Source organism: Temnothorax americanus, unplaced genomic scaffold (genome assembly GCF_048541705.1).
Source record: "Temnothorax americanus isolate GAGA-0224 unplaced genomic scaffold, ASM4854170v1 Scaffold24, whole genome shotgun sequence".
Lineage (NCBI taxonomy): Eukaryota > Metazoa > Arthropoda > Insecta > Hymenoptera > Formicidae > Temnothorax > Temnothorax americanus.
Genome location: NW_027509381.1, coordinates 1,613,483 through 1,639,276, shown reverse-complemented (window position 1 = coordinate 1,639,276; position 25,794 = coordinate 1,613,483). Strand labels below are relative to the sequence as shown.

At 39.6% G+C, this 25,794-nt stretch overlaps 3 protein-coding genes across 5 annotated transcripts in view; 2 read left to right on the top strand and 1 right to left on the bottom strand.

Annotated features, from left to right (window-relative positions):
• Nucleotides 1-25,794, top strand: part of LOC143898604 (uncharacterized) — a 206,279-nt gene that overhangs the window by 152,747 nt on the left and 27,738 nt on the right. The window contains exon 4 of one of the 2 annotated variants that reach the window (XM_077408187.1): nt 9,370-9,560. The exons of the other annotated variant lie outside the window; for it this stretch is intronic. Coding sequence (XP_077264313.1) covers nt 9,370-9,397 — 28 coding nt within the window. The 3' untranslated portion in view covers nt 9,398-9,560. The remainder of the gene's footprint in view (nt 1-9,369; nt 9,561-25,794) is intronic. 2 annotated transcript variants of the gene reach the window in all.
• Nucleotides 1-25,794, bottom strand: part of LOC143898594 (netrin-1) — a 214,383-nt gene that overhangs the window by 167,085 nt on the left and 21,504 nt on the right. The window lies entirely within an intron of this gene.
• LOC143898597 (uncharacterized) lies at nt 10,833-16,924 on the top strand. 2 transcript variants are annotated; one of them, XM_077408181.1, is made up of 11 exons: nt 10,833-11,218; nt 11,370-11,998; nt 13,240-13,370; nt 13,661-13,924; nt 13,988-14,133; nt 14,317-14,383; nt 14,455-14,599; nt 14,720-14,970; nt 15,136-15,253; nt 15,532-15,665; nt 16,008-16,924. In XM_077408181.1, the coding sequence occupies exons 2-11, from the start codon at nt 11,746-11,748 to the stop codon at nt 16,341-16,343; spliced, it is 1,845 nt and encodes a 614-aa protein (XP_077264307.1). In that variant the 5' UTR covers nt 10,833-11,218; nt 11,370-11,745; the 3' UTR covers nt 16,344-16,924. The 2 variants fall into 2 exon arrangements, with proteins under 2 accessions (XP_077264307.1, XP_077264306.1); XM_077408180.1 differs by having other exon boundaries at nt 10,833-11,998.

Sequence of the window (25,794 nt, the reverse complement as noted above, 5' to 3'; positions counted from 1 at the left end):
TCTTCATTAAACCCGACGTATCGTCCGAAGAAGAGGACGGGGGAGAAAGGACCACGGATCGGAATCGTTGAGCCTCGAGTTTGAAGCGCCGTAAAATTTCTCTTAATTTAGTTTTCAAAATCACTTTACGCACGCCCGCATCATTTCCGAGAATGAAGCTGGCGTGGCATTTTGAAGCGTCGATACGCGCGCCCGGTAATTGAACACGAAGTTATTATCCGGACCACTCTGCAATTCAGGATAACCGGGGGCGTAAAAGTGTCGATGCCCGAGGCTGCCCGTGGTTTCCGCGAATGAAGTTCCCAGCCGCACTTTGCGAGCGTGCGGATTTCGCTTACATATCCCGCAGTTCCGCGTGAGAGAGGCAAGGAGAGGTGATCGTAATATGGTTCGTTATTTACGAAATCCATAAGAAATCACGCAGGTTGTGAGTTATATACACATTTTTCATAATCATATACAAATGTTATAATGATACATTGTTATATATCATGTTTGTTGGAAATGCACAGATTGCGGAAGCATTGCAAGTTGCAAAGAATAATAGAATAAAAGAGTCTACTTTCTATTCTTTAATATGTTTGCTAGCTTGTGTGTGATGCTTATACTGTTTCTTACGGCATCTCTCGTTTATGTTTTCTCTGCAGAGTGTTTGATCTATTTACAAATGCTTCCAAGCGCTTAAGCGGCGGTATATTTACGCACATAGAACATAGCGCTGTGTACATATGACACAGGAATAATCGAACGATCATATATGTTTAACAATTTTTAACGATTTATTTAAAAAAATGTCAATAAAAATGTGTCAGATGCATTTCTGGATTATTATTAAAACTTAAAAACATCAAGTTATTTTGTATTAGAAAATAAAAATGTATTAAAACAAATTGCTAAAATTAAATATTAATAAAATTATAGGCCTTCATTTTTCGACACCTAGTTGGACTATTGTTTATTTAGGTGTTTAGGAAACAATTTCAAATAAGCACCGCTTGTATATTTAAGCTTGGGATAGGTCCTCGAACATCATATGCAACTGTCTAAATACGTTTAGATCTCTCAAAGTCAACTGTAAATACGATTCTATTTGAGTATCGCAAATATTACGTATTTGATGGCCGTCACTACCTGAGAAACAAGGAAAGTTAGCTTTACAACCGAGAAAATATTGGAGTTATATCAAATACTGGCGATCTCGTCGTTGTCCTGCATTAAAAATTTGCAATAAGAAACAGAAGCGGGATGAGGAAGAAGCGCGGCTCGACTGGCTTGAGATTTACAAACCAGAGAAATTGTCGAGAAATCGACGGGATCGCTGTTGCTTTATCAATGTACATTGATCTTCGGGAGGGCGCAAACTTTCGTATTACAGAAACGAAAAGATACAGGTATACAAGTTCGGTTTTTTTTGTCGTGTAAGTGGAGCAACAGTTGGTTTCAATCTTATTTGCACAGTATAATATTTTATCATTTATAAGACATTCGTAAAAAAAATGTAAAAATTTAATGTAAAATCTACAATAATCTCTTTGCTGTTTTAAATGTTATTATAAGTACCGCATAATACCTCTTTAGTGAAGAATAGCGATGAATAAACGCGTAATACGTTCGCTGGATGCCAGCGCTTAATAAACAAAAGAAGCGACGCAATTAGTAACTGCTTCTGCACATAACTAACCGAACATCGTGTCTTCATTCAGCGCAAGCTGCGCGCTAATTGCATCACGATTCTTCAAGGAGCCTTAACGAGCGCCCCGGCTTATTGTGCAAAACGACATCGTAAATTTCAGCTAAGCGAATCTAATCGACATCGCTCTCCGCTAATCGCCTCCGAGTCGGGCGTAATAATATTAATTGCTCTTAAAACCGCGCAGCCCGCCATGTAAATTAGGTGACGGAGGAGGGGGCTCCAGCTCTTCGACGACGGAAACACCGTTTTAATCGCGGCTCTTCTTATTCGCGTCTGTCGTCTCATTAATATTCAGGATCGCGCGGACAAGTATCGCGCGCGCTCTCGTTTATTTTCGTTAATTAATTCCAATTTATCGATGCCGATAGCCGAAGTAGCGCCCCGGTGCGTGCCGAGGGATCTGCCAAGTGACCTTCCAGTGATTTACACGCGTTCGGTAAACCTCTTTCCCGCGTCGTTAATGTCTCATTCGTCGATATATCGTTCCATTAAGCGTACTTTTAATGCATCGCGCCGTCCGAGTACCAGCGCGTGTGTTACAATTATTACTCCTATACGCAAGAAATTCTTTTCTAATATTCTTTTGTAATAAATTCAGCACCAGACTCTGGTGAAGATAAAAAAAAAGATAATAAAGAAGAATTTGTGACAAGTTTCTCTCCTAGAAGAATCTGTTTATTAGAAAAACTTTTGCGAGCATAGCGTAGTTTTAAGTTTAATTTCTGATCAAATCTTATCTTCCGTGTCTAATATGCGCTGCTCTCGTAATATATCGTTCATTGGAGCCTACAACCGAATGATTCACCGACATCGTGCAGTTACGATTGTTATCGTCCATATATATGCGGGAGATCGACAATAGCTTCCCTTGAAATCAAGTAAAGTCAGTGTGCTGTTATTTCACCTCGCGCTGTCACCCACGCCGCCGTCCTCATATCTCAGACTCGCCACTCCGGTTCCTCGATAGCGGTGTCTCCTTGCAGGTGTTCGTATCAGAAACAGCCGCCCCGTGTTCCACGCTCTGCGGCGGCCACGCGTGACCGCAAGAGCGCGCGTCGTGGGTAAACACGCGGAGGGGGACGCGGTTTCTCCAAACAAGCTCTCGCGTATCTCGCGTCGGAGTCCGAGAGACGCGTTTATTTTTCTACACCGATCCCCGAATCGTCGCTATATCGCGGCTCGATCCCGGGCATCGTCGTAGCGTCGGTCGGAGATCGAGGGGGCGTTAAACGTCGTACTTTAGCACCCGTGTTTATTTCCACGAAATGAATTTACGCTTTCGAGGACCTCCTCCCGCCTGTACAAACAGTGACGCGGATTTTCCCGAAGGACTCCCGTCACCTTATATCCCACCGTGTCCTTTTTTTCTTTTTACTTTCCTTTTTCTCTCATACATGGTCTCCATGTGGGTGATTGCATCGGTGGCGGATGAATAGCTTTTTTTTTTGTGAGAGTGCGGGAGAGGACAATGGGACTCCCGGGGTGCCCTCGCACCTTCGAGAAAAGACCGCTGGTCGATTCCACGCCTCACCCTATAACACCCTGAACTCCCCTTAAACGTTCTGTGTGACACCCGGGAGCGACGTCACGGACACTTTGTGTACGATCATGCCCTATGAATTTGAAATACGACCGTATCTCGAGGTCCAAAGATCGAGCGCCGATCCGAGGGCGCGGGACTTTCCCGGACCTTCCTTTGAAATTCCATAGCCCGAGCGAGGATTTTCTTGAAAATCGTAATCGATACGACCTTTAACGCCGGAAACGTTTAAACGTAACGTTAGACGTCGAATTACTTTCTTTTATTCGGATTACTTTTCTCATGACGCCGCGAAAAGATTAATTCGATTCTAAACGATCAAGCTCGATGGATATCAATTCCTCGCGAAGCGTTCTCCCCCTTCAAGCGAATATCTTAACGATCGAAATCTCTCCGTTGCCACTGTCGATCGCAGGTTGGCGATCTACTCGGTCTCGACAAGCTCGAGCTGCTGCTCCATTGTGACAATCGGAACTTTTTCGGTGCCGCGCCGAGACAAGTGAGTCGCGCCAACGAAATAGCAGATCGAATCGATCGTGATCGAGACGGATCGCCGAGAGGTATAAGTCGGAGAAGATCGACAGGAAGCGGTGTCGGGGCGATATAGCCGTTGTCGATCGCGCGGACCACCGTGCTCGAGACATTTTCAGTTGCGATGCGGCGCGGGTATTTGTCATGTAGATCCCCCTTATTAGCATCGAGACAGAAAGAGAAAGAGAAGGAACGCGAAGAACAAGGAGTAAAGAGAAAGAGTAAAGGACTTTCTATCGAACTGTTCTTGCGGAGAATGCCATTTGTGAAACTGATTACTCGAATGTTGTCTATAATAAAATAATTATATGTATTATTAATAATGAATTTGGTTGATGTATTACTGCGCATCATTTAACAAGAGAATCGCTGTTTGGGAAAATTAAATCTTTTGCTACGGGTTTCCTCAAGGTACCAGAAGATATTTTGCCGAGGGTCCTAATATTTAGAAAGAATCAAACAAAGAAAACACTTTCAAAGTAAAATCCTAAGAATCCTTTTTTGCGGCTTGAAAAGAGTTTTTTGGTTTTATGATTTACCTGACAGTTAAGCAAAATATTCCATTCAAGCAATATAGGTGTTAACGTTTACTAATAGCTCGACTTTGGACAGCAAGTTTTATTCAGCAGCTTTATTGCTGGGTTAATTTTTCTCCGGATGTTGTCGTAAATCACTACGTTGGTTTATATGGGATACGGGACGCATTCCGTACTGTAAATTGTTACCGCATGCGTTGACTGTGCAGCTTTCTTTTTTCGATAAATCACGTTCGAGAGCGAGCGCCGCGCCGGAGCGGTTCGAGAAACGTACGCAGTATATGCACAGTCGCACGACTGACGGTCTGTATAAAGAAATTCGATTCGTCGTGGCCGTCGAATGTGTGAAAGGGTCGATTGTGGTGAGATGATAATGATGTAGAGAAAATTTTCACCGCGGTGGAAGCGCTATAACGAGAAATGGAAAATGTAGTAGCGGTGAAATGTCGCGAATATATCGCTGATATCGCCATTATTTGAGTTTCTTTCTCCAATAAAATTTTTAGCGTACGTGTCATCTTAAGAGATGGTTCCAGTATATTAGTTACTGATTGAAATATTATACTTCTTTTTTGTATAAAATATATTTTGTTCTACATAGAGTAGAACCTATAATACAGAAAAGATAAAGAAATTTGTTCGAATATTTTTAAGGCAAATTTGCTTATAGATATGGCACGAACGAATTCTTTACCCTTCTATGTATACATTATCTGAAAAAAGTTTAAAGTACATCTTTTAAATTTATTTTAAAGTTGATTAGATAATTTGTACATATAAAAGTGTATGGGAATACGAAGTAATTTGCATAACTAATCAATTAAAAACATTTAGCATTTTTCTCCCATCACTCTCTTTTTGACCCGTAATTCTTTTCTTTCAATCTGCGAACTTGCTGCGCCTTCTGCGCAATGCGAAGAATTCAATTTTCTCGAAAGCAAAGACGAGTACACGAGGCTGCTCGGCGGACTCTTCCTCGGTCGTGGGCACGGGTGGTCCCGTCGGCGTCGTCCTGACGTTCATGTTATGCGCCCACGCCTACTCTCGCGCGGACGTGCCTATCGCACGCGCGTAAATATGCATGTATGCGCGTCTGCATCGCTCGCCGGCTGCTTCTTCCGGTGTCGTTGTTGCGCTCCGTGTATCGCGCGCACTCCGCGAAGGCCAATTTCGCGGTCTTAGGGAAGCTTGACGGATGACAAGCGGCATCTGGACAGTCCGATAATCCGCCAGGATGAAGTCGTTCTAGTTGAGTTGGATGGGTTGTTCCTTGCGAGCGATCAAATTTCATTAGAAGACCCCGACGTTATCAGGCTTTATCTCAAGGTATTTTCGCATGTACGATATTCGAAAAAGTATTCGCTTAATTAGCTTCTTAATGTCAAAAGATAATTAAGTGTTTTTCCGACGATTATAGAGTTTTTTTTTAACAAAGACATGAAAAGTTTACTTTCGTAGATATAAATTCGGAAACTATATAAACTCTCAAATCAAATCTCGATTCTTTATCAGTGTATCTATTCTCTACCTGGATTCTAAAAAATATACGCTTTATGTTTGATTTAGATAATAATAGAAAGTAGAAAAAACAGTAAAATATGATGTGGATGATTCTATGAAGACATATAAAAGAGATATTGAACAATTTGTAAATTGGAATTTTGTTGTATATACGTCTACAAACTGAACAATTTGTAAATTGACATTTTTTGCATACCCATATTTCTACAAACTGAAAGAATTCGAAATCTAATATCATTAGTGCCTGAATTTGGAATTCAGCTGCTAAAACAAACGATGCTACAAAATAGATATATTTAATCTGCTTGAGGCAAGTCAATATTCGTCTAATTAAGACTTTTGCTGCGTACGATAAAACGCATAATTCTGTTTAACAAATGCTTTTCGCGATTATTAATTTCTATATGGTTTCTTCTTATATCTATAATTGTAAGCATACTTCTCGAGTAGTATTAATCTGTATATTATTACGTATAAATACATCACGAAAGCATCTAATCTCAACGGCACTTGACACTGAAGTTTCTTTCCTGAACAGAGTTTTCTCTTTCACCATTATCGTCCGGTATATTGTTTGAGGTCCCCGAGGGCAGCTTCGACCGGTTTAGAATTTCATCGGCGACGTTTGCGGACGGTGTGTAACAGAGTGGTAGATATTTTACAGAGACGGTTACGTGGTGGCCAATTTGGCGAGTTACGACGTCGAGGAAGCTTGATAGATGGCGAGGAACAGTTGGTGCGACTCGTGCTCACCGCGGCAAGGGTTGTCGTTATCGTTGTTATCGCGCCCCGAGTGCTATTGTTCTGTCAACCCGGCACTGCCGTGTATTTTACTCTGGAGAATAGAATTTCGCAATGCGTACTTATATATGACATTAATCATGTCTATAATTATGGTATTTTAGACCCCGTGCAGTTGTTAAAAATATCACATTAAGTATTTAAGTAAATATAGTAATAAAAGATATAAAGTAAATATTATAGAGAGTAGAGAACACACAAATCGAGAATACGATTCCTCATTCAATAAATAGTTAGTCTAAAAGTTTGCGCTGTCAGAATCGATGTTTCTCAGATCTTTGGACACGGATAATATCAAACTGATTGGTCTTCTCTCAACATTCCGTTTACGACTGGAGAAATATTGAACGCCAGACGGTTGCACGCGCGCCTCGCAAAAACGCAGCAACTAGAGGAGTATTTAGCAGAGGCATAACGTCCTTGTTATCCTCGTTGAACCATGAATGCTTCCTCTCATCCGTTATTTTTGCCCCGCGTAACAAGACCTCATTGAATGGTAACCGAGCCTAGTGTCCCGTTGCTGATTCTGTAGTCATCGTTGCCCACGTCATCGCGACTTGGACGATCTGCGACTGGATACTCTAATTTACAAAGTTATCTCCTCATCTCGATTGTCCATGTTAGACAGCTCATACATAATTTAGCGGCTGGGTGCTAACGTAAACACCATTAACCAAGAAAACATTAAGAAATATATCTGTACAAAGATTGGAATTTGTCGAAAGAAATTTATTTTATTGCAAGATTAACCCTCCGTAGTCACACCTATTTTTTCAAACAAGGAGGTCACTCTGGGTCATTTTGACCCGAGACAAACTTTGACCGTTCGCCATTTGACCATTTATCCACCAATTGCGTTGAAAAAATTCTCGAATGCACTTGCGATATTGCTAAATTGATTGCTATAAAAAAAGGGCCTCAGGAATTTTTAACATATAAAAAATTTTTTTTTGTTTTTTGAACTACAGCTAGAGGGCGTCACGCCCGTCAATTTTCAAGTTACGCGCAAGATATTTACGAGCAAAGTTGAGGCTCGGGTCAAATTGACCCGACGTGACTACGAAGGGTTAAAATAATATATTCAAAAAAAGTCTTACAATTATAGTGCATATATATTTAGTACAAAAGTTTCAGTCATTTAATTCTAACCAGTTGCACGATAAAACGTTTAAATAAACTTTCGATTAATTTCTGAACTAGCTAGTAAATAGGTAAATTTAAATAAATCATTCGGAGCATTATGCACATATTAATATAATTAGGTTCTTACTTCCAAAATTATTATAATTAAAAAATTATCCCAAAAGATTTAAAATAAACGCGAATTACACAAACGTATTTGTAATTTTTTCTCCTTAAATTTTTCTACTGTTAAATTCGTAGTGTCAAATTATACTCAATTTGAATCATTTGTAATCATTCCTAGGTCGCCACTGCTCCTACTCAAAATATGTCGTTAATTAACTAAATAAAATTTACTAAAGCAATGTTAATTTCACTAAACCAATGGAGTTAAAATAATGTTTTGTGTTAAAATAATAAATTTCAACACACATGGTAGTTAAAAGTATAAAAATGTTATTTAACTCAAGATATATACTGGTTTAAATTTCATTTTTTAATATTTAACAGCGTAGCATATTATCGTATCTGGATACGCTGAAATAAATGTTATTATGCATCTTTAACGTTTATAATCGTGCGAAAGGCCAAAAACCTCAATCACACGTTCTCGATCGCTCGCTACATTATATCGTCCATTTATATTCCTTGCTCCTCCCTTCTTTTCGCCGAAATTATTCTGCTCGATCTCGATCGGCGATAAGGCGGATTACCGTCTGTTTCTGTCCATCTGCGAGAGGGACTTTTCGTCCCTCTCCTCGCCCGACAATTTCGCATTCGATCTCTCTCGAGGTGCTTCGATTATTAATGGCCGATAGGCTCAGGAATGCCGGTCCCCGATCTTATCGCCGCCCGTAACCGGCACCTACGCCTCGCGAGCTTCTCGTATCGCGCCGTATCACCCGGTCACACCATTCTCTCGTGACGATACACATGCACACGTACACGAAGAAGTATGCGCAACCGGCCGATATCGACGTGTCGAATTGTATCCCCGCGCACACGAGCATTCTTGATGACGAAGGTGCATATAAGTTAGACTTTGCCGACAATCATTATCGCTATTAACACTACTGGACACATCACTTCTAATCTCATTCCCATCAGATCTCTGGAATGCACATGGATCTCGTTGTAAAAATGTTACATGAGATCTACGTTTCATCTCGTGATATAGCAATTAACGATAAATAATTAATACTGATTCTTGAAAAAAGCATCCTTTCGCTAATTTAAAAACAATTTCTCAAATTGAAAGTAATTGACGATTGAGATTCAAAATGATGTAGACAAATCACGTAACATTCTTCAAAATTTTGAAAAAATCATAAGTTACATTCATATAATTATGTATGAATGTAATTTCCAAAGAATTATGAAACCATAATAATTTGAAGATATTGTTTTCATATGTTTTCAGGTGGCATACCTTAACGTTATTTAAATTTAATACTCAATTCTTAAATTAATCATATATAAATACATATTTATAATATACAGATGTATGTACTATTTTTAGAAGAATAGATGAAATATATCTATTTATTTAAAATCGGTTTCCCTATAATTGTCAATGGCTCTTCTATTTCAAACAGCTTTGCTCAGTTAGCTTTCGAAATCTTTAGGATTACAGAATACGTCGTCGATGCTTAAGACTACCTCTGTGAGGACCACTCTTCGGCTCGCAGCTTCTCGAGCGGACGTCTCAATGAGTAATACTCAGGAAGGAATTACTCTTCCGATGCGTCACGACGAGAAGCGGGCCGTGAAATATATTACGAGAAACGTTTCGATTGCCGAAGAGCACCGCAGCGAGGTGAGAAAATAAACAGTGAACGTTTTCGGGCCCGGTCCCGGAGCGCTCGCGGGGGAGAATGAGAAGTAGAGCTTTGTTTATTTTTTCTCGTCTACGTGCTGCTCTCCTGGGATCCCTTCAGGGTCCTAGCAATGTAACGAGAAGAAGACCGGAAAGGCCACTGTTTACCGTCGCCGATAGCCGGACCAGTCGTGATTGCGAATCCTAGATTGCGTTGCGAGATCGTCTCGTCGTTCGGAAAAAGAGCCAAACAGCGAAAGTAGAGTCGAGAATAGAATACCAAATAAACGACAGGATCTTGCTTTGCATCTCATTTCAAGTAACTTCTATTTTAACCCTTGCCTAATGGTGGCTGGTCACTCGAGATTCAATGGATATTTATATTAGTTTTCAAAGATTACATCGTATATCTTCTTTATATTGCAAGGGTGTAAAAAATCAAAGCAAAAACTGTTGCATTTTATGACTGTTTTATGTACCACATATATAGAGTAACTTTTTATTCAATGGAGTACGGGAGTTAAGAATGATACAGTCCTTCGAAAGACACGTTTTCCGAAAGAATAGAATTTTGAAAATTCGACAAAAAATATTTGATACAAAAGAGTGACGTGCGACTACACTTCTTTCGGTATCGGCTTATATTCGTTACTGAATTTATGACGTTTTTATTTTGCCTTTGTCAGGTACGTTCTACGTATAAAACATGGTAGATTTATTATCGTTGGAATGCTGAAGGATTCGAGGGAAAGCAAAAGTGTCGCGATTCCATTGTATACATATATAGATAAGCGACGACGAAGTGCGGCCGATTAATCCTGCCTCGATCCTTCGGCTCTTTGTAGGAAAAACGATCTATACCTACATATCTATCGAGTCACCTACCTACCATCTTGAATTATTCTTCTGCGGGTGCGTGATTAAGCGGTCAATCTGTTCGAGACAATGCGCCACCGCCCACTCGACCAATTTATTGGACACCCACGGCGAACTTCCACGTGTAAAGATAAGAAATGGCCGAAGGTCGTGCAGGTCGCTCTCGCGAAGGAGGGGAACCCTTCTTCCATATTCGAATCCCGTCGCGAGAGGACCGAGGGATCGACCAAATTTGGTCGCCCCACCCCGCCCGCGTCCGCCATGTAATGACGTGAATCGACGCCCTTTGTCAGGGCACTTAATCTCGGCTTCACGGACGATTAAGCGGCGTTTAATTCTTCGCTCGCACGTTCTTTCGGGTAATGGAAACGCTCTTTCCGAGAGCGAGCGGCGTACACGGAAAAAAAGGCTTGGTTGAATTTACCAAGTTTTTCTTGGTTACGTATATATTGGTAACTACAACCATTGACTTGGTTGCCGTAACCATGTACAATTAGTTAGTTTGACAATTCAAATTTGGTTGGAACTATTGGTGCTTATAACCAACGCAATTGGTTGAGGTAACCAAGAAACTGTATTGCGATTGATCACCCAGAAATTAGTTCTCACAACCAATGACCGTAGCTAGTTTAACCAAGTTCTTGGTGAATTAAAAAGCATGGCTGATGGCTGCACTGCAGTCGAAGACTGAACGTGCTAACGTACGGATGTCGTTGCGTCGTCGTTGACGATTTTTCTCATCGACGTCGTGTGCGGGTATCGGTCGCGGTGAAACGCGAGCGGTAAGTAGTATAGTAATGCTAATTCGAAGCCATGGTGCTTGCGCGGGGGTACATGGCCAGGGAATCCCCGCGCCGCTGAGATCCCCCCTTCCCGCCGAGATTTCTTCGCTCTGCACAATGGCTTCGAATTGATATTGCTGTACTGTTTCAGTAAACCCCTCGGCAGTGAGTTTCTCGATCGTGTCCCGATAACTGCGTGTCCGCGGTATCAGTGTTGTGAGATATCTTGGAGAACGGAAGCGCGGCGAGAATCGCCGACGGACCCGCGAAGTCCTTCATCAACCTAACCTAATCTTCAGCACGCGGCGGCCAGCGGAGAATCTACGTCCCGGATTCCGGCGACGCTCGCGAGCCCCGAGGGGCTCGTCGACTTTTGCCGCGCGCTCGGCGGTCGACTTCATACATATTGGACACGAATACGCGCCACATACGTACGCCGCCGTCCCGACCGCGAAAGGACGAACGAGGTCGCGAGGGAAGAAGGGGATGTCGCGGCTTGATAGCCGCGGATCGCGCTGAGGTAAATTATGAGCGTGCCACGTTCTCCAGCGCGCCGTCATCGTCACCGTCATCATCATCGTCGTGATCACTGTCCCGCGATCGCCGGTTGCTTCGCCGTAATCGAAGACTTTTTACACAAGTGCATCGACCGCGCGAATCTTCGTCGTCGTCATCGTCATCGTCACCGTCTTCACCGTCGTCGCAGTTCAATGATGGAAGCAAGTGTGGCGGATTTATTGAAAAATTGGGGATTTGAGAAGTTTGTCTCAATATTTGAAGGTAAGTTCTGTTGCATTTATACTATTAAATTAGATTTTTAATTAATCAGTTTTGCAAAGCGTGAATTGTCTGCATTGTGTGAAATTTCCATTTATTTTTTCCGTGCATGGCGCACATAATAACCTATATAATAGACTTATCCGGCCAACGTCTGCGTTTGCATCCTTGCATTAGCCAAATCTACAATGTACTCTTTGCTTCCTGTTTTCTGCTCTTAACTTCTTTGCGATTATCTCGTATTTCGCAATTCCGTTGCGTAACGTAATGTTTCTTGTCTCTTCTAAAGTTGGTCAATTTTTATCTTGGACGACAGAGATAATCGCAAAGATGTTTAGAACACAAAACAAGAAGCAAAGAGCACATTGTAAATTTGGCTTATTATTGTTGCCACTTGTCCATGACTGTACTACACTTCTCACAAAAATTAAAGAAACGCTAAATTTATCTTTAAAAATAGGCAAAATTTAAGCAGCTGTAACTTTGTTAAAAATAAACAAAATTTAAATTTAAAAAAAGGATTTTAAAGCTTGAAATTTCTTATTTTTGAAAGGTTACTATTATCTTTTAGTTTCTGTGAGTTTGATAATTTTTACATATAGAAAACTACGAGCTGGACAAAATAAAAAATTTTTCTTTCACTTTGTAGGCCTGTCACGTGCAAAAAAAATCTGTGAAAATTTTCGACTTCCTAACGTGAAAGCTTGAAGTTTTCCTTGCAAAATCTTTTTTTAAAACTGTTTCTACGATTTTTTGTTATTAAGTTATTGTGGATACCACAAAATAAGAGATAAATTTTCTATTTTGTCCAGCTCGTAGTTTTTTATATGTAAAAATTATTAAACTCACAGAAATTAAAAAACAATAGTAACGTTTCGAAAGTAGAGATTTTAAGCTTTAAAATCCTTTTTTTAAATTTAAATTTTGTTTATTTTTAACAAAATTACAGCTGCTTGAATTTTACCTATTTTTAAAGATAAAAGTGTTCCTTCAATTTTTGTGAGAAGTGTATTTGAAGTTACATATTTAATTTAAAGTTAACATAATTAAACGAAATCCGTGTGTACACTTTAGTCTTCTTCTTATTAGATGACACATGTAATGCTCACCTCTTTTTTTTACATTTATCAAGAAATCACAGGTACTCGTGAGTGATAAGATTTCATAAAGAATATTATTGTAAACTGTTTAAATCTTATATTGTATTGCTTGTATCTTCTTACTTATTAAATAATTTCTGACAGAGAATGAGGTTAATATGGATGCGATGAAGGTGATGACTCATGAAGATGTAGTTTCATTAATCTCCAAAGCTGGCCCTAGAATAAAGTTTTGGTCAAAGTTACAGGAGTGGCAATCCAGAAATGAAAACGCGGTATTACTGAAAATTTATGCTCTTACATTTTTATATCCAATAGTGACAGAGAGTAACAAGCCTGCATGAACTTATTTTTTAACACTATACTATTCCTTTAATCCTCTGTATTGTATATTACCTACACATGCTCATATTAGAGGTTTCATGACGATAAAGCATCTAGCATGTACTAATTTTCCCAGCAAAGTATAAATACTTTTTATTTTATGCATGTTAGTTCTATTGTATATTGTATTTTATGATGATGGTTCATATCTACATAGATTCTGATACTTAATTTATTACAGATTGCTATAAATAATAGTACCGACATAGAATTATCTTTGCCAATGAATCCGGTGATGGGAAATGAAATATGCATGCCTGATGCGAAAGATCTTTTTGAACAACACCCAACATTGGAATTGCCTATCGAAATCAAAGATATCGAGTTAATAATACCATCGACATCACAACAGCAGGCAAATTCTGTAGATATTATTATTGTCGATATTGAAAAAACTTCTGAAGAGCAAACTTCCGTCGTCCAGTGCAAAAGAAACTTGAAAAATGTATGAGATTATTTACCCCAGAAAAGTGCTCAAACCTACCTAACAATTTGTATTTTATTTCAGTCAGTCAATGAATATATTGATGACGACGCAGTTAACAGTGCAGGGATCAGAGAGGCCTTCGACTCAGGCACTTTTACTGAAAAACATAGATTAAAACTCAGCCGTCTCATTATTACAAAGGAATTCAAAAACGACACCAGTGCAAAGTAAGACTTTTTAGAACTGATACACGCGCACGCACACACACACACACACACGTATATTATGTTGGAGATAAATTATTTATTACAATGATTTATGTCATTAAAAAAAAATAGAAATTAATTATACATGGAACTACAATTGTCAACATGATACTTATCCTTTCTTATCGTTAATTATCATTACAGAATCAGACCAGAAAGATTTTTGAAGTTAGCTGCAGAAATTAGTGAGGTTTTTCCTGGCGAGGACGCGGTATGCACGATTAGTTGATAACATAATTACGGGATATGCAAATATATACTATTTATTATTTTTTTTTTTAGCGTTTGTATTACATTCCACGATGTGTGTATAATGGTAAAGAAGTTGCGCCAAAAGGGAAATTATACAACCAATATACAAATTTAGTAAAAAAATTTCGGCTGAACGATCTTCGAGGTAAATCTGCACATAATGTAGAAGAAAAAGGTTAGTAATTTATATGATACTTAAGAAATAAATCTTGAGATTATAGTTTAACGCCATATAGTCCTTACATTTTTGTTGCAAGTAAAGTTTATTTTTTAATCAAAATTGTTTTCCAAATAGAAAATAACGGTTGTAACGACGACGACACAAGTGTCGCAAATGATTTGGCATGGTTGTCAATAAGACTGGAACCATGGACTACCGTACAGGAAAAATGGCAGGCTACCAGTAAATATCGGCTTGCTATTTTACAAAAACAAGAAACCAATAATCCTCGCAAGCGCAAGAACAGTGATCAACCACCACCAGATAAAGTATCAGATTATATTAAAAAGTACAGGGCGCTACGATCCCCTGACGGATACACATTGGTAAGAATAATAACTTCTATCTGTAATTGGAAACATTTGCATAACAAAAAAACGATAGAAAAAAAGACGTTTTGCATTGCCTCTTCAATAGTATTTTTACTAAAAACGAAATTCATGAATGTTAGCATGTTTTACAAATCAATATTTTGTTTTTAATTTTGACAGCTCGAATTGGATTTTTTACAATTGTATCCGCAGTCCGATATAAATCTGACGAGTAAGTGGACAAAGTTTGTCCAGAAAGTGCTGGAGTTTAGTCCATCCGAGATCGATAGTTTAGCAGGCATGTACATTTATGCAAGATATTTACATTATTCTATTATTTCAAACCTATGTATTTTTACATAATTGTAGATTGTGTTTATATAGATGTAGAACTTTAATGTATTAAACAAAAGTGTTATATTCTTGTTCTGTAAGTTAAAATTTTAAAAATTTTCAACTGCTGTTAGAAAAATTAATAAAAGTATTTGTCCACTGCAGTTTTCTTAACATTAAAATTTGAAAAAAATATTGTTGCGCTAGTAATTAACTTGTCTGAAATTATTTTTATTTTGATAGATGAGTCACCAGTCACAATTTTGCATAAGTTTGCTAAACTTTTTGAGCCAGTAGTACTGAATGCACGAATTGGCAAATTCAAGACGCGGCCGACTAGAGCAGAAATTGCGGAAGGATTGGTGTTGCACGTAAAGGTATGAAAGTTTCCTACATTTTTTAACACTAACCCTTCCAACGTATTTTCTGGTCCTCACATTAGTCCTCCAGCCATGCACTTTCGTATCCCACAGAGATTTTGATTGTTCGCCGTTTCGAGAGTAAATGAGCTAGGACTTTGAAATTTCTACCTGATGTTCCCTACTATAACAACTTTGTTTAGGGGTAGGGGGATTATCTGACAATCATTTGTTTTCCGGAACAAACGACTGTTAGAATCTCGTGGGACACGAAAGGGCGGGTTGGAAGGATTAGTGTTAATATGTTGAAACTATTTTTGTCTTTACTACATATATTTTAAATTTCATCATGTGTTATAGGTTATTGACGATTTGATGCCAGCAATTAACCGCATGCGCTCGAAAGCTGAGCAGCTAAAAACAACATTGCAACCCCTGGCGGCAGTTGTTGGCCTCACTCCGCAAAATATAACTGCATCGTACGTTGCAATAGACGACATTTTATACAAGCTGGACAGTCCATTACGAGCCGTCGATGTCTGCTTTAAGTGCATTCATGCCTTACATGCACAGTACCCAGTGCAAAGTGAACGCCCGTGGTTGGTACTACAGCAGATCATTTATGACATCTACACGCCGTGGGATGCTCAGATTCCTGCTGTGATACAAATGTGTAAGAAGTTTGCACTCGCGTAACACGAAGTACAATTTTAAAGATTGTTGTATAATATGGATTATAAAGATATATAGATATAGATATAGATTATAATATAGATTATAAAGAGTTATATAAACTGCGTTAATTGGTATGTTTAGTCGTTGATAGTCTCCCGTCGGGCTGTATAGATTAGGTTAGGTCCTCATTGCAGATCATTGGTTAAAACACAAGCCGCTAAAATGCCGCATTGCACAGAATGTGGCCTTCTCGTGCTGTCGGTACAAGCTTTTCAGATACACAATACAATTGTGCATAACTTATCTAACTCTGCAGTATTTAACTTGATTTGGATGAGATACCTGTTTTCGGCATTATTAAAACAATTATCTGCAATGAGGAAAAAAAAGTAATTGTTCAATGCAACATGTGCACAAACGTTGGATTTAATGAAAACCTTCATTCCTATGAAATAATTAGTAAAATAATTACAAATTTTTTCAACTTGACACATTGTTGACTAATTTTCCATGTATTCTGCACCGAATGGCAAGCGGTCAATTATTTGTCACTTTAAAATATGTAATTTAAATAAATAAATAAATACTAAATACTTTATAAATACTTTCATAATTATATAGGTAACAACAGAACCCACAATTAATTAGAAAATTATATATTTTTATGTGAAATATTTTTTATAGCTCAGTTTATCCGTGAAAATATTTTTTCTTATTATATAAAAAAGTATAAGAAAAAATATTTTAACGGATAAACTGAGCTACAAAAAATATTTCATATAAAAATGTATAATTTTCTAGTGCTTCGATCTATTAATATTTCACCAATACAGATGGTTAAATTAACTACGGCCGTTGGTTGCATCAGTCATAACAGTTGGTTCCATCAACCAACTAACTTGGTAAAATCAACCAAAACAATAGGTTAGAGCAACCAAGTGACGCCTGAGGTTTTACCAATATCTTTTGGATGGTCCAACCAAGTACTATAGTTGCTCCAACTACGGCAGTCTAACCAAGTGCCGTTGGTATATGTAACCAAGATATCAGTTGTCTCATATATAATCAAGGCACTTGGTCGAGGCGACCATTTTTTTGGTTATCTCAACCAAGTCTTTTTTTCCGTGTGTATATCTCGGCGACGCGATCGCTCGTGAGAATTTGTATATCCAGCGGAATTACGATCTGCCGGAATCTGGCCCCGCGCAAATTGGCCCGTCCCGCGTAATATCCGATTATATAGGGTGATTGGAAAATTCCTTGAATAAAATTTGTTCGCGTCCGCAGGGGGGAATATAAACGTGGACGGCGTTACACGAACCTTATGGCAAAGAAAGGCACGTTTGTGTTTTTATTCAATATACGTATTCAATGTGTATAAGAGAAATTATACACGCACGCAATTTTCACGTTTATAGCGATATACTCTTTTTTAATTTTCCTGTCATGGTTTGAAAAATGTGTAATATTCATTCGACAACAAACACAAGTTTTCAAATTTCGCAAAATTATAAAGTCGTAAAAACTGGTAGCAATATGTAATAACGTAGGACGACATACGAATTTAAAGTGTATATATACACGCACAGCAACGAAATATCCATTCGTCGCGAACGTAATTCTTGTCGGATAGTCGTGTAATATGCAAAGCGCACGTGATATCACACTATATTACAGCGCGATGCACCAGACGGGTTCGTTTTAATACCGCACCTGTGTATCAGTTACATCATTTTCATCTTTTTCGCGGCGCGCGCGACGCGCCGCGCATAAAATGAAACCGGGAGAATTGCAAAATACCCTAATTACCCAGCAACACCTATCTCTATCGGCGCGGTAGAAAGTTCATTTTTCTCTCGTCGACACGTTGCGCGCGTGTGCATATAACGGCACTCCTTCATCTCTGACACCTAATTTTCCGCCGAACCGTCAATAATGTCCGATTATCGGCGGCTAATCGCGGCACGTACGAATGATTTGCGAAATCAGGTGCTGCTTAACCAGAGACTTCGCAGAGACCTTCTATACAAATTATCATGCTAGAATGCATTAATCCAAACAGCGGTCTCGCGCGAGACTCGCAAAACCGCGCGTTTGCGGTTTTTACTTTTGCATTCAACCGTTTTTCTTCTTATTTATTAGCCGTTTAAATATAAGTTATGGGAATGAATCGTTTATATTAGCCACTTGCAATCTCGGATTCTTGAACAAGATTTTTTTGTTCTTTTCTGAATCAGTACATAAATATGTAACGCAAAGAGAAAGTAGCATAAAGATCAATACTCAGCTATATTCGTTTATTGCAGCAAAACTTTCTCCACTTTTATATTTTCTCCTTAGATAAAATAAAGAAGCCATCAAAATGACAAGCTTTCAAGTTAACGTCTTATTTAAGTATTACTTTAATTATTAAGTAGTCTAGTTATTTTATATATTACTGTATTATATTGGTGATTGGTAAACATACTTACTTGCACAAAGATCTTTTAAGTTTATCCGATTATTTTCTTTAACGTTATCTAAATAAACTATATAAGACACTTTTATAAGAATACGGAAAAAACGCAAGATTATTATCTCACGAGTGTGAGGTAGCACCCCTTATTTCTCCTAAAAAAAAAAGGAGAACTTTTATGTCACTACATTGTAACTTTACTTGGGATATTAGTTCTTCTTTGTCCCAGACGACCGTGAAATATTTCATATTGTCGATAACTCAGTGCGCTGTTTATCCAATTATTTTCTTACGTCGTGCCCCCTTGTTTCGCTGGCGTGCGGGAGCACAGAACAGCGTACCGATCCGCCGAAACTTCTCACATCCCTTCCTTCTTTCCCGAACTCCGGGGCTGAAACGAGCTACGACTTTGCGAAACTCGAAACTCCTTGGCGCGAGTCCCGAGAGCGAAGAAGCCCCCGTGAAGGATCCCTCTCCGATACCCATTCCGTTTCCGCCGGATGGTTTGTCTTTCCTCCCGCGACATTCCTTTCGCGCTAAAAGTTATTTTTCGTCGGCCAGAAAACGTAAAGCCTTCAGCTGTAAGTAAGAGATCTTCTCGGTGCTGGGGAGGGGGGGTGCAAAGTTTCGAAGTTTCCTAGTTACCCGACGGTGCCCCTCTTTCTTTTCTTCCGCGTTCCTCCATACCCGCTACGCGTGATCTCCATCTGGCCTCGTACGAGCCCGGTTTACCGAATGAAAAAGGATCGCCCATTTTTTTTCTTCCAAATCCGTGTGTCCAATTGATCGCGTCTTCAAACTTCGGGGGAGATTCACGCGCGAGCCGCTTATTGATCGCTGAGATCTTGTGACTGCCTACCTCGAAACTAATTTTTTTTTTTCAAAAGAGCAGTGCACACGTGTCTTCTGCATTTTATTTACTTTTAATTATCTCCAAGATCGGTGACTTAAATATTCAGAAGTTCAGAAGCCATTATATTTATTAAGAAGAGAGAGATTTGAGGATTCACTTCTTAATACGATATAAAAAGACTTCGGTTGCAAAAGTAATATCTCTTTGGTCAAGAGCAGTAATACTTTGGTATAAGAACCCGTTGAACCGAAGACTTTTAAAGTTTTCTAGTTATTCGCGTCGTGGTCGTTTCTTTTCGTTATACCATTTTCCTCCTATGCCGTTTGCTCACGTTCCCGCACGAGCTTCGTTCACCGAACAAAACGATTGTGTCACTGCTTCAAAAAGCCGATGCGATCAAATAGACTTTTTCTTCACGAACGAAGAACTTTTGCGCTTCTTTGAAACGTAACTCGTATCATTAAAGATATTAAACTTTGTACAAACTTTAAAGATTGCAATAACCATACAAAACAATCTGATGATTTTTTTTTAAGGTTTAATCCGCTTCACATTTTTCCATTAAGATATAAAAGTCATCTGACGTCCGTGTATTAAATCCGCTATCGTGCGGTACCGAAAATCTCGGGCGAGCTTAAAGTGAACGGAGAAAAATAGACCGGTAAAGACTCGCGCATCAGAAGCAATGTCCCTCCCAAGTGGACCACTAATCTTCGTGATCATTCATCTCCGCCTCTTTCTCTCGCGAAAGGCGATTACGACACCGTGTATATAGAAACGATAGAGCCTGCCTACCGACCAAAGCCCGAATTCGGTAGCCATCAATCTACGGGTTCAGCGCGCGAACAAGGAGACCAACAATGTGAGAGAAACTGCTTCGCCGAAGATTGATATCGACGTCGAGAATTAGGTGGCGCGTGTGATTGATACGGTCAAGTCGCGCTAGATTTCGAGACCGGCGGTCCTTTTTAATTGCCGTTCACCTCAATCAATCGACTCATCGGGAAGCATTCTTCTTCGTAATCCAAGATCAGCGATGGCACGGAATGTTCTCAGGCGAGAAAAATCCGAAGCAACATATCGATATTTTCCGCAATCTTAAATAATTTAAACGACAGGGAAAAAGAGAAAAGAAGAGAGCTCAGAGACCATCTCAGAACTCAACGAAGAATACCGTAAGTCTCTTGCATTTTAAAATAAAAAAATGACATAAAGTTGTAAGACGATGTAGAGACATAACTTTTTATCCGAGTTCGAACATTCGTTAATTCCGTCGCCGGCAAGAAAAAGTTAGGCGTTACCTGATGGCGGTAAAGTGCGAAGGTGATAGCGCGGCCACACGAGCTACCCCGCTGTGCTATTAGTTCGATATGCGCCGGCACCTTCTTCGCAAGACGGTGGACGGAAACTTCGACCGCGTCACGTACTCGATCGCGAAACAACTTCACGTATACGGGCGCACGCCTTGATCCGCGTATCGTAAAAAAAAGAAACGATCGCCGGTATTCTATTGACCAAGATGGTACAGGATGTCCCACAACTCGCAATCTCGATCTTCTACCTTTGTACTGCTTCCACCAGATTCCGATGTTAATTTGAGATTTTATTAAAATACGTCTCGAGTATTTTGTGTGTTGCTTCATTACTATACGTTTTGAAAAAAAATCGTATACACTAACTCTGGTATAGTAAAGTATAAAATATTTATATTTATTTATATTATATTACACTATATATTTCGTGTTAATATTTATAAAATATAAACTTATAAACGCGTGCAATATAATAAATATATTTTTGCATATATTCATAGAAAAAATATAGTTTTTTTTAAATCAAAAAAGATAATTTTAGAAAGACCTTGATAGAGATAGGTGGATAGAAAAAGAAACCAGATTTTTTTTAAATTTAATTTTAAAAAGCAGTTGCCAGCACTTCTCAAGTATTGATTTGCTTTCCGCTTAATCCCATCGCTACCGCAAGAAGATCGACAATACTTTCCCGGCTGTGATCGAACTCTGCGCGTCCGCTTCGCACCGAATAGCGATTATCGCGCGACGGTCCAGATAGAGGCACCAAAAAATCCCTCCAGCATCTCGCCCCACCTCCTCGAGGCGATTCCAGGCATTACGTACGTGGATCGAGATCCAATTACGCGGATCCGCTGAGGCCGATCGATCCACGCGAACGGCGCGATCTGATTCTCGAGGAAACGGGTAGGAGGTGTTAACCCTTTACGTGCAAGGTGCAATTCCGTATACGTGTTACCGTGTACCGTATGTGCCAGCGCAAGATGAAACTTACGGCACTTCGGAATTGTTTGCGATATTTTTATTATATTCAATAACAGAAACAACTGTTTATACTGTCATTTATATCTAGTATATCTGGATTCTTAACTAAATATTGTAGCATCTAAATTCTGAAATAAACAGAAGAGAGTCTCAATGTTACTCTCAACTAATAATATTTAAATTATTGCATTCATTAAATATATATCAATAATTTTTTATTAAACAAATATTATGTCAGAAGATTCTTTCATATTTGCACGTATAACGTCTGCAATTTGCAGTAATGGTAGAGACATAATCTCTGCAATTATATAAGTTTATGCTATTGTGGGTATCGGAATAGAAAATAATGATCACTTAACGTTTAATTAAACGTTAAGTCGACATAGAAGCAAAAAAGCATCTGTATATTTCTTACAAACGGCAATTTGTTTTGCTTCTTGTTGTGCAACGCGATCGAAGGCGGAGATAGGAAGCTTCGATTAGCTCTTAATTGATAGAAGATAATTTATTAGAATCAATTCGAATCGGATAGCTCTTTTACGGCGCGCGGCGGTTCGTTCTTCCTTTTTGGATAGCACACGGTTCGGCGAGATCGATTCGGCCGCGTAGCGATACGATACAGCTCGTTTCAGACAACTCGGCGATATCGAAATCGCCTTCTAAATAAGTCGGAGACCGTTATGATGTATGATTATCAAGATACGCTGCAAACTTTACTAGCGCTTGAGATCCGAACTACTATGGGATAACGACGCGGCAAGTGATTGATTTATGCGCGGTGAAAGGCCCGCTGAGAGAAATCCGCGCGAGCTTGCGTTGGCAATTTTATTGCAAACATAAAAACGGTATATTAATGTATACACCGATACGAAAAGATATTTGTTACATCGCGTTTTAGAATATCGGAGCAACGACAACGAATCTTCGTCAGCCTGGATGCTATAAAGTCAGGAGTTTCCATTTACAATATAATGTACCGTCCAAAGCTTTTAAAAAATGGTAGATAATGTTTTATCTCAACACCACACTTGCTCATTTGTTTACATTTCTACTTAGAAAAAAAAACACCTTGTTACACGAAAAGTATAGAAAACAGCTTGTTACGTAACAGAATGGTTATGCAATTTTGCGGTTGCACGTGCTTGAACAAACATGTTTTATAGCGAAAAAAGCTTTTCTCGAAATAAGTTTGCACCCACGCTGAGCTCATTTTCCTTCGTACTGTGCGAAGCATTATGTTTTGTAGTAAATTATGGCAAGTTCATTGTTAAATTATACCGCGCGTACAATTCTTCGAGAGAAATGGTAATGTACATAAGTAAGAACATAGTTTTTATTTGCACTTCGCGTATGATAAATGAGAGTAATTTTTTAAAACTTCTGTTTTAATTCCAACGTTACTAGAATTTCAACAGTAGAGTTTTGTCTTCTTTTCTTCAATATTTTCTTTTATGTAAAAATAATCGCAATATTATCTCACTAATTTCATTAAAATTTGAAAAGATGTATACGCATTGTATATAGGTATAGTAACAGATGAGAAAATAAAAGCGTTCTTATTCACATTACCATTTCTAAAAAAATTTATTACTGAACCACGAAAAACACCGCGTCTGAACGTTTCTCAGCATTTGAATCACAAATTATTTGGCTATACAAACGAATATGTCACGAATGTCAAGTAGACTTTCAAGATACATCTATTGAACCATACGACATCATCGCAAAGAATAAGTTTTAGCTAGGTTCGTCAGCAGCAGAAACGCGACTATAAATACAGGCTCACTGCGACTTCGTATCCTCATCTCAATTTAACGCCAGTGAGTTTACCGCTAAGTGGTTGATTCGATTCAGCGTTTCATTTGTTTAGCGCGAATCTGTGGCGCGTTCGGTGCCAAAACAAAATGAGAGATCAAACAGCTAGGTGAAGCATTAGATGCGCGCGATCCACGTTACGAGAACTATGAGAAGCCTGAAGAGTTGAAGATCCGCCAGCGACGGTGCAAGGAACTCGGAGCACCCACGCCTGTCGGCGTTTTCTCGATAAAATTAAAGCTCTTTGACGACCGAAGTCGATCCCAGCACCGACCACGCGAAGACGCGAAGACGTGAAGTCAGAGTTTTCCGTTCACGTAGCTGCGGGCTGCACGGGCAGCTATATACGTTTCCGCGTTCAGTCGGGCTCGCTAGGAGAATCGATTACGCACCCGTGAGATAGCGGCATCGCGTGTATCGATAGGAAATATCGGGAATCGCTGCGTGCGTGCCAGATGAGCCGCGACGAAGACAACGGACCGCGATCCGATAATCGCCGTTGTCCATTTAGATAAGCGAGCTGCGCCTAAAGAGAGCTGCGCCCCTTGTTGAGGCGTCCTCGTCGAATTCGTTCACTCCCACGCGGTGATCGACGGATGTTTACGAGCTGCCGCGTGATTTCCGAAGATTAGGTATCTTCTTATCTATCGCGCGCACCACGTCATATATGGTCGCGTGAATGTATATAGCGTACGTCGCGTATATCATATATATATGTGTACTCTTTTTTTTTTCTCTTTCTCACTCTGTATATGTACATGTATCCGCAATTCGAGGCTGCAGGAAACTGTGAGATTGCGTCTCTCGAATTCGTGAGTTAAGGATATATTTCATAGGATGAAAGACGAGAAGGGTATACGAAACGGATGGTCCATAAGTTTGGGAGAGCTCGAAGATATTCTTCCCTACGTGTGGTGTCAAAATTGTACTCGAACTTGTGCGGAGAAGCGGTTGATTTATTACAGTTAGACGTAGAAAACGGTAAATCTGTGAAATATAAAGCGCATACCAGAAGCGCGCGGGAAAGACCAAAATCATCTTTAAATTACGATTAAAAAGTTACTCGAGAGAAACGCGTTGTAATCAAGTAAAATTAACTTTTTATTCACTTTATAAATACCAAGTTTTAATACATTTCAAAAGCATATAGAACAAACATATATAGCCAGGAATTTATAAAAATAAATGAGTAATATAAAAAGAATGTTTCTAGATTTCATGTTTTTTTTTTCATCTTCTTATTGTAACAAAGACGTCAAAGAAAATTCTGCAAAACAAATCAAAAAGGAAAAAGGAAGGATAACAACTGGTTAACGAGTTGTATATTCGAAGATACTGAACGCAGCTGCAACCTCACCAACCGTACCGGCGCAACAGTCATTGATCCCGTTTGATTCGGAGGTTACGAGCCATTTAGGCGGCAATCTTAGGCAAGATCTCGGCCGCCGAGAATAATCAACAACGGGAGGCGGATAGACTGGCGCGGGGTAGGTGCGTCTATAATAATTGCCCCCGCCGGGCGTTTTCTCTGGTGTGCAATTCTGCGACGCGTTTCCGCGGCGGAATCGTCGTCATTGCAAACGGCAATGCCCGATAATAACGTGGCAAAGCGCACCGTGTCTGACCCGGCTCTAATTCCTCGACTCCATTACGGGCCACCTGGTCCGGCCAGTTAATTTCGACGTTGCAATCTTTGCGGAACGGGACACCGGGTACGTGAAAGAAGAAGACGATAGGTAGGGAGAGACAGCGGGGCAAGTTTATTCGCCGAGATTGTCCGAGATTGCAGCCGGAGGGACAGTCGCGGATGGTAGACAGATAGAGAAAGAGGAAGAGACCGCGCGCGCAAAAAAGACAGACGGAAAGGAAACGATATTTCCGAAAAGGGGGGGTGAGGAAGGAAAGGGAGAAAGCAAGAAAATTGGATGAGAGAATCTCGACAAACAATACGACGAAGCGCCGGGGATTTACGAGGTGCTCGCGTTTTTACGGCGAGAGAAAGAGAAAGAGAGAGAGAGAGAGAGAGAGGGGGGGGAGGGGGAAAAGGAGATG

Coding starts and splice junctions, on each gene's coding strand:
- LOC143898597 (XM_077408181.1), top strand. CDS start 11,746: ATGAGCGTGCCACGTTCTCCAGCGCGCCGTCATCGTCACCGTCATCAT. Junction 13,925..13,987: donor GCAAAAGAAACTTGAAAAAT/GTATGAGATTAT, acceptor ATTTTATTTCAG/TCAGTCAATGAATATATTGA. Junction 14,134..14,316: donor AAAAACGACACCAGTGCAAA/GTAAGACTTTTT, acceptor TTATCATTACAG/AATCAGACCAGAAAGATTTT.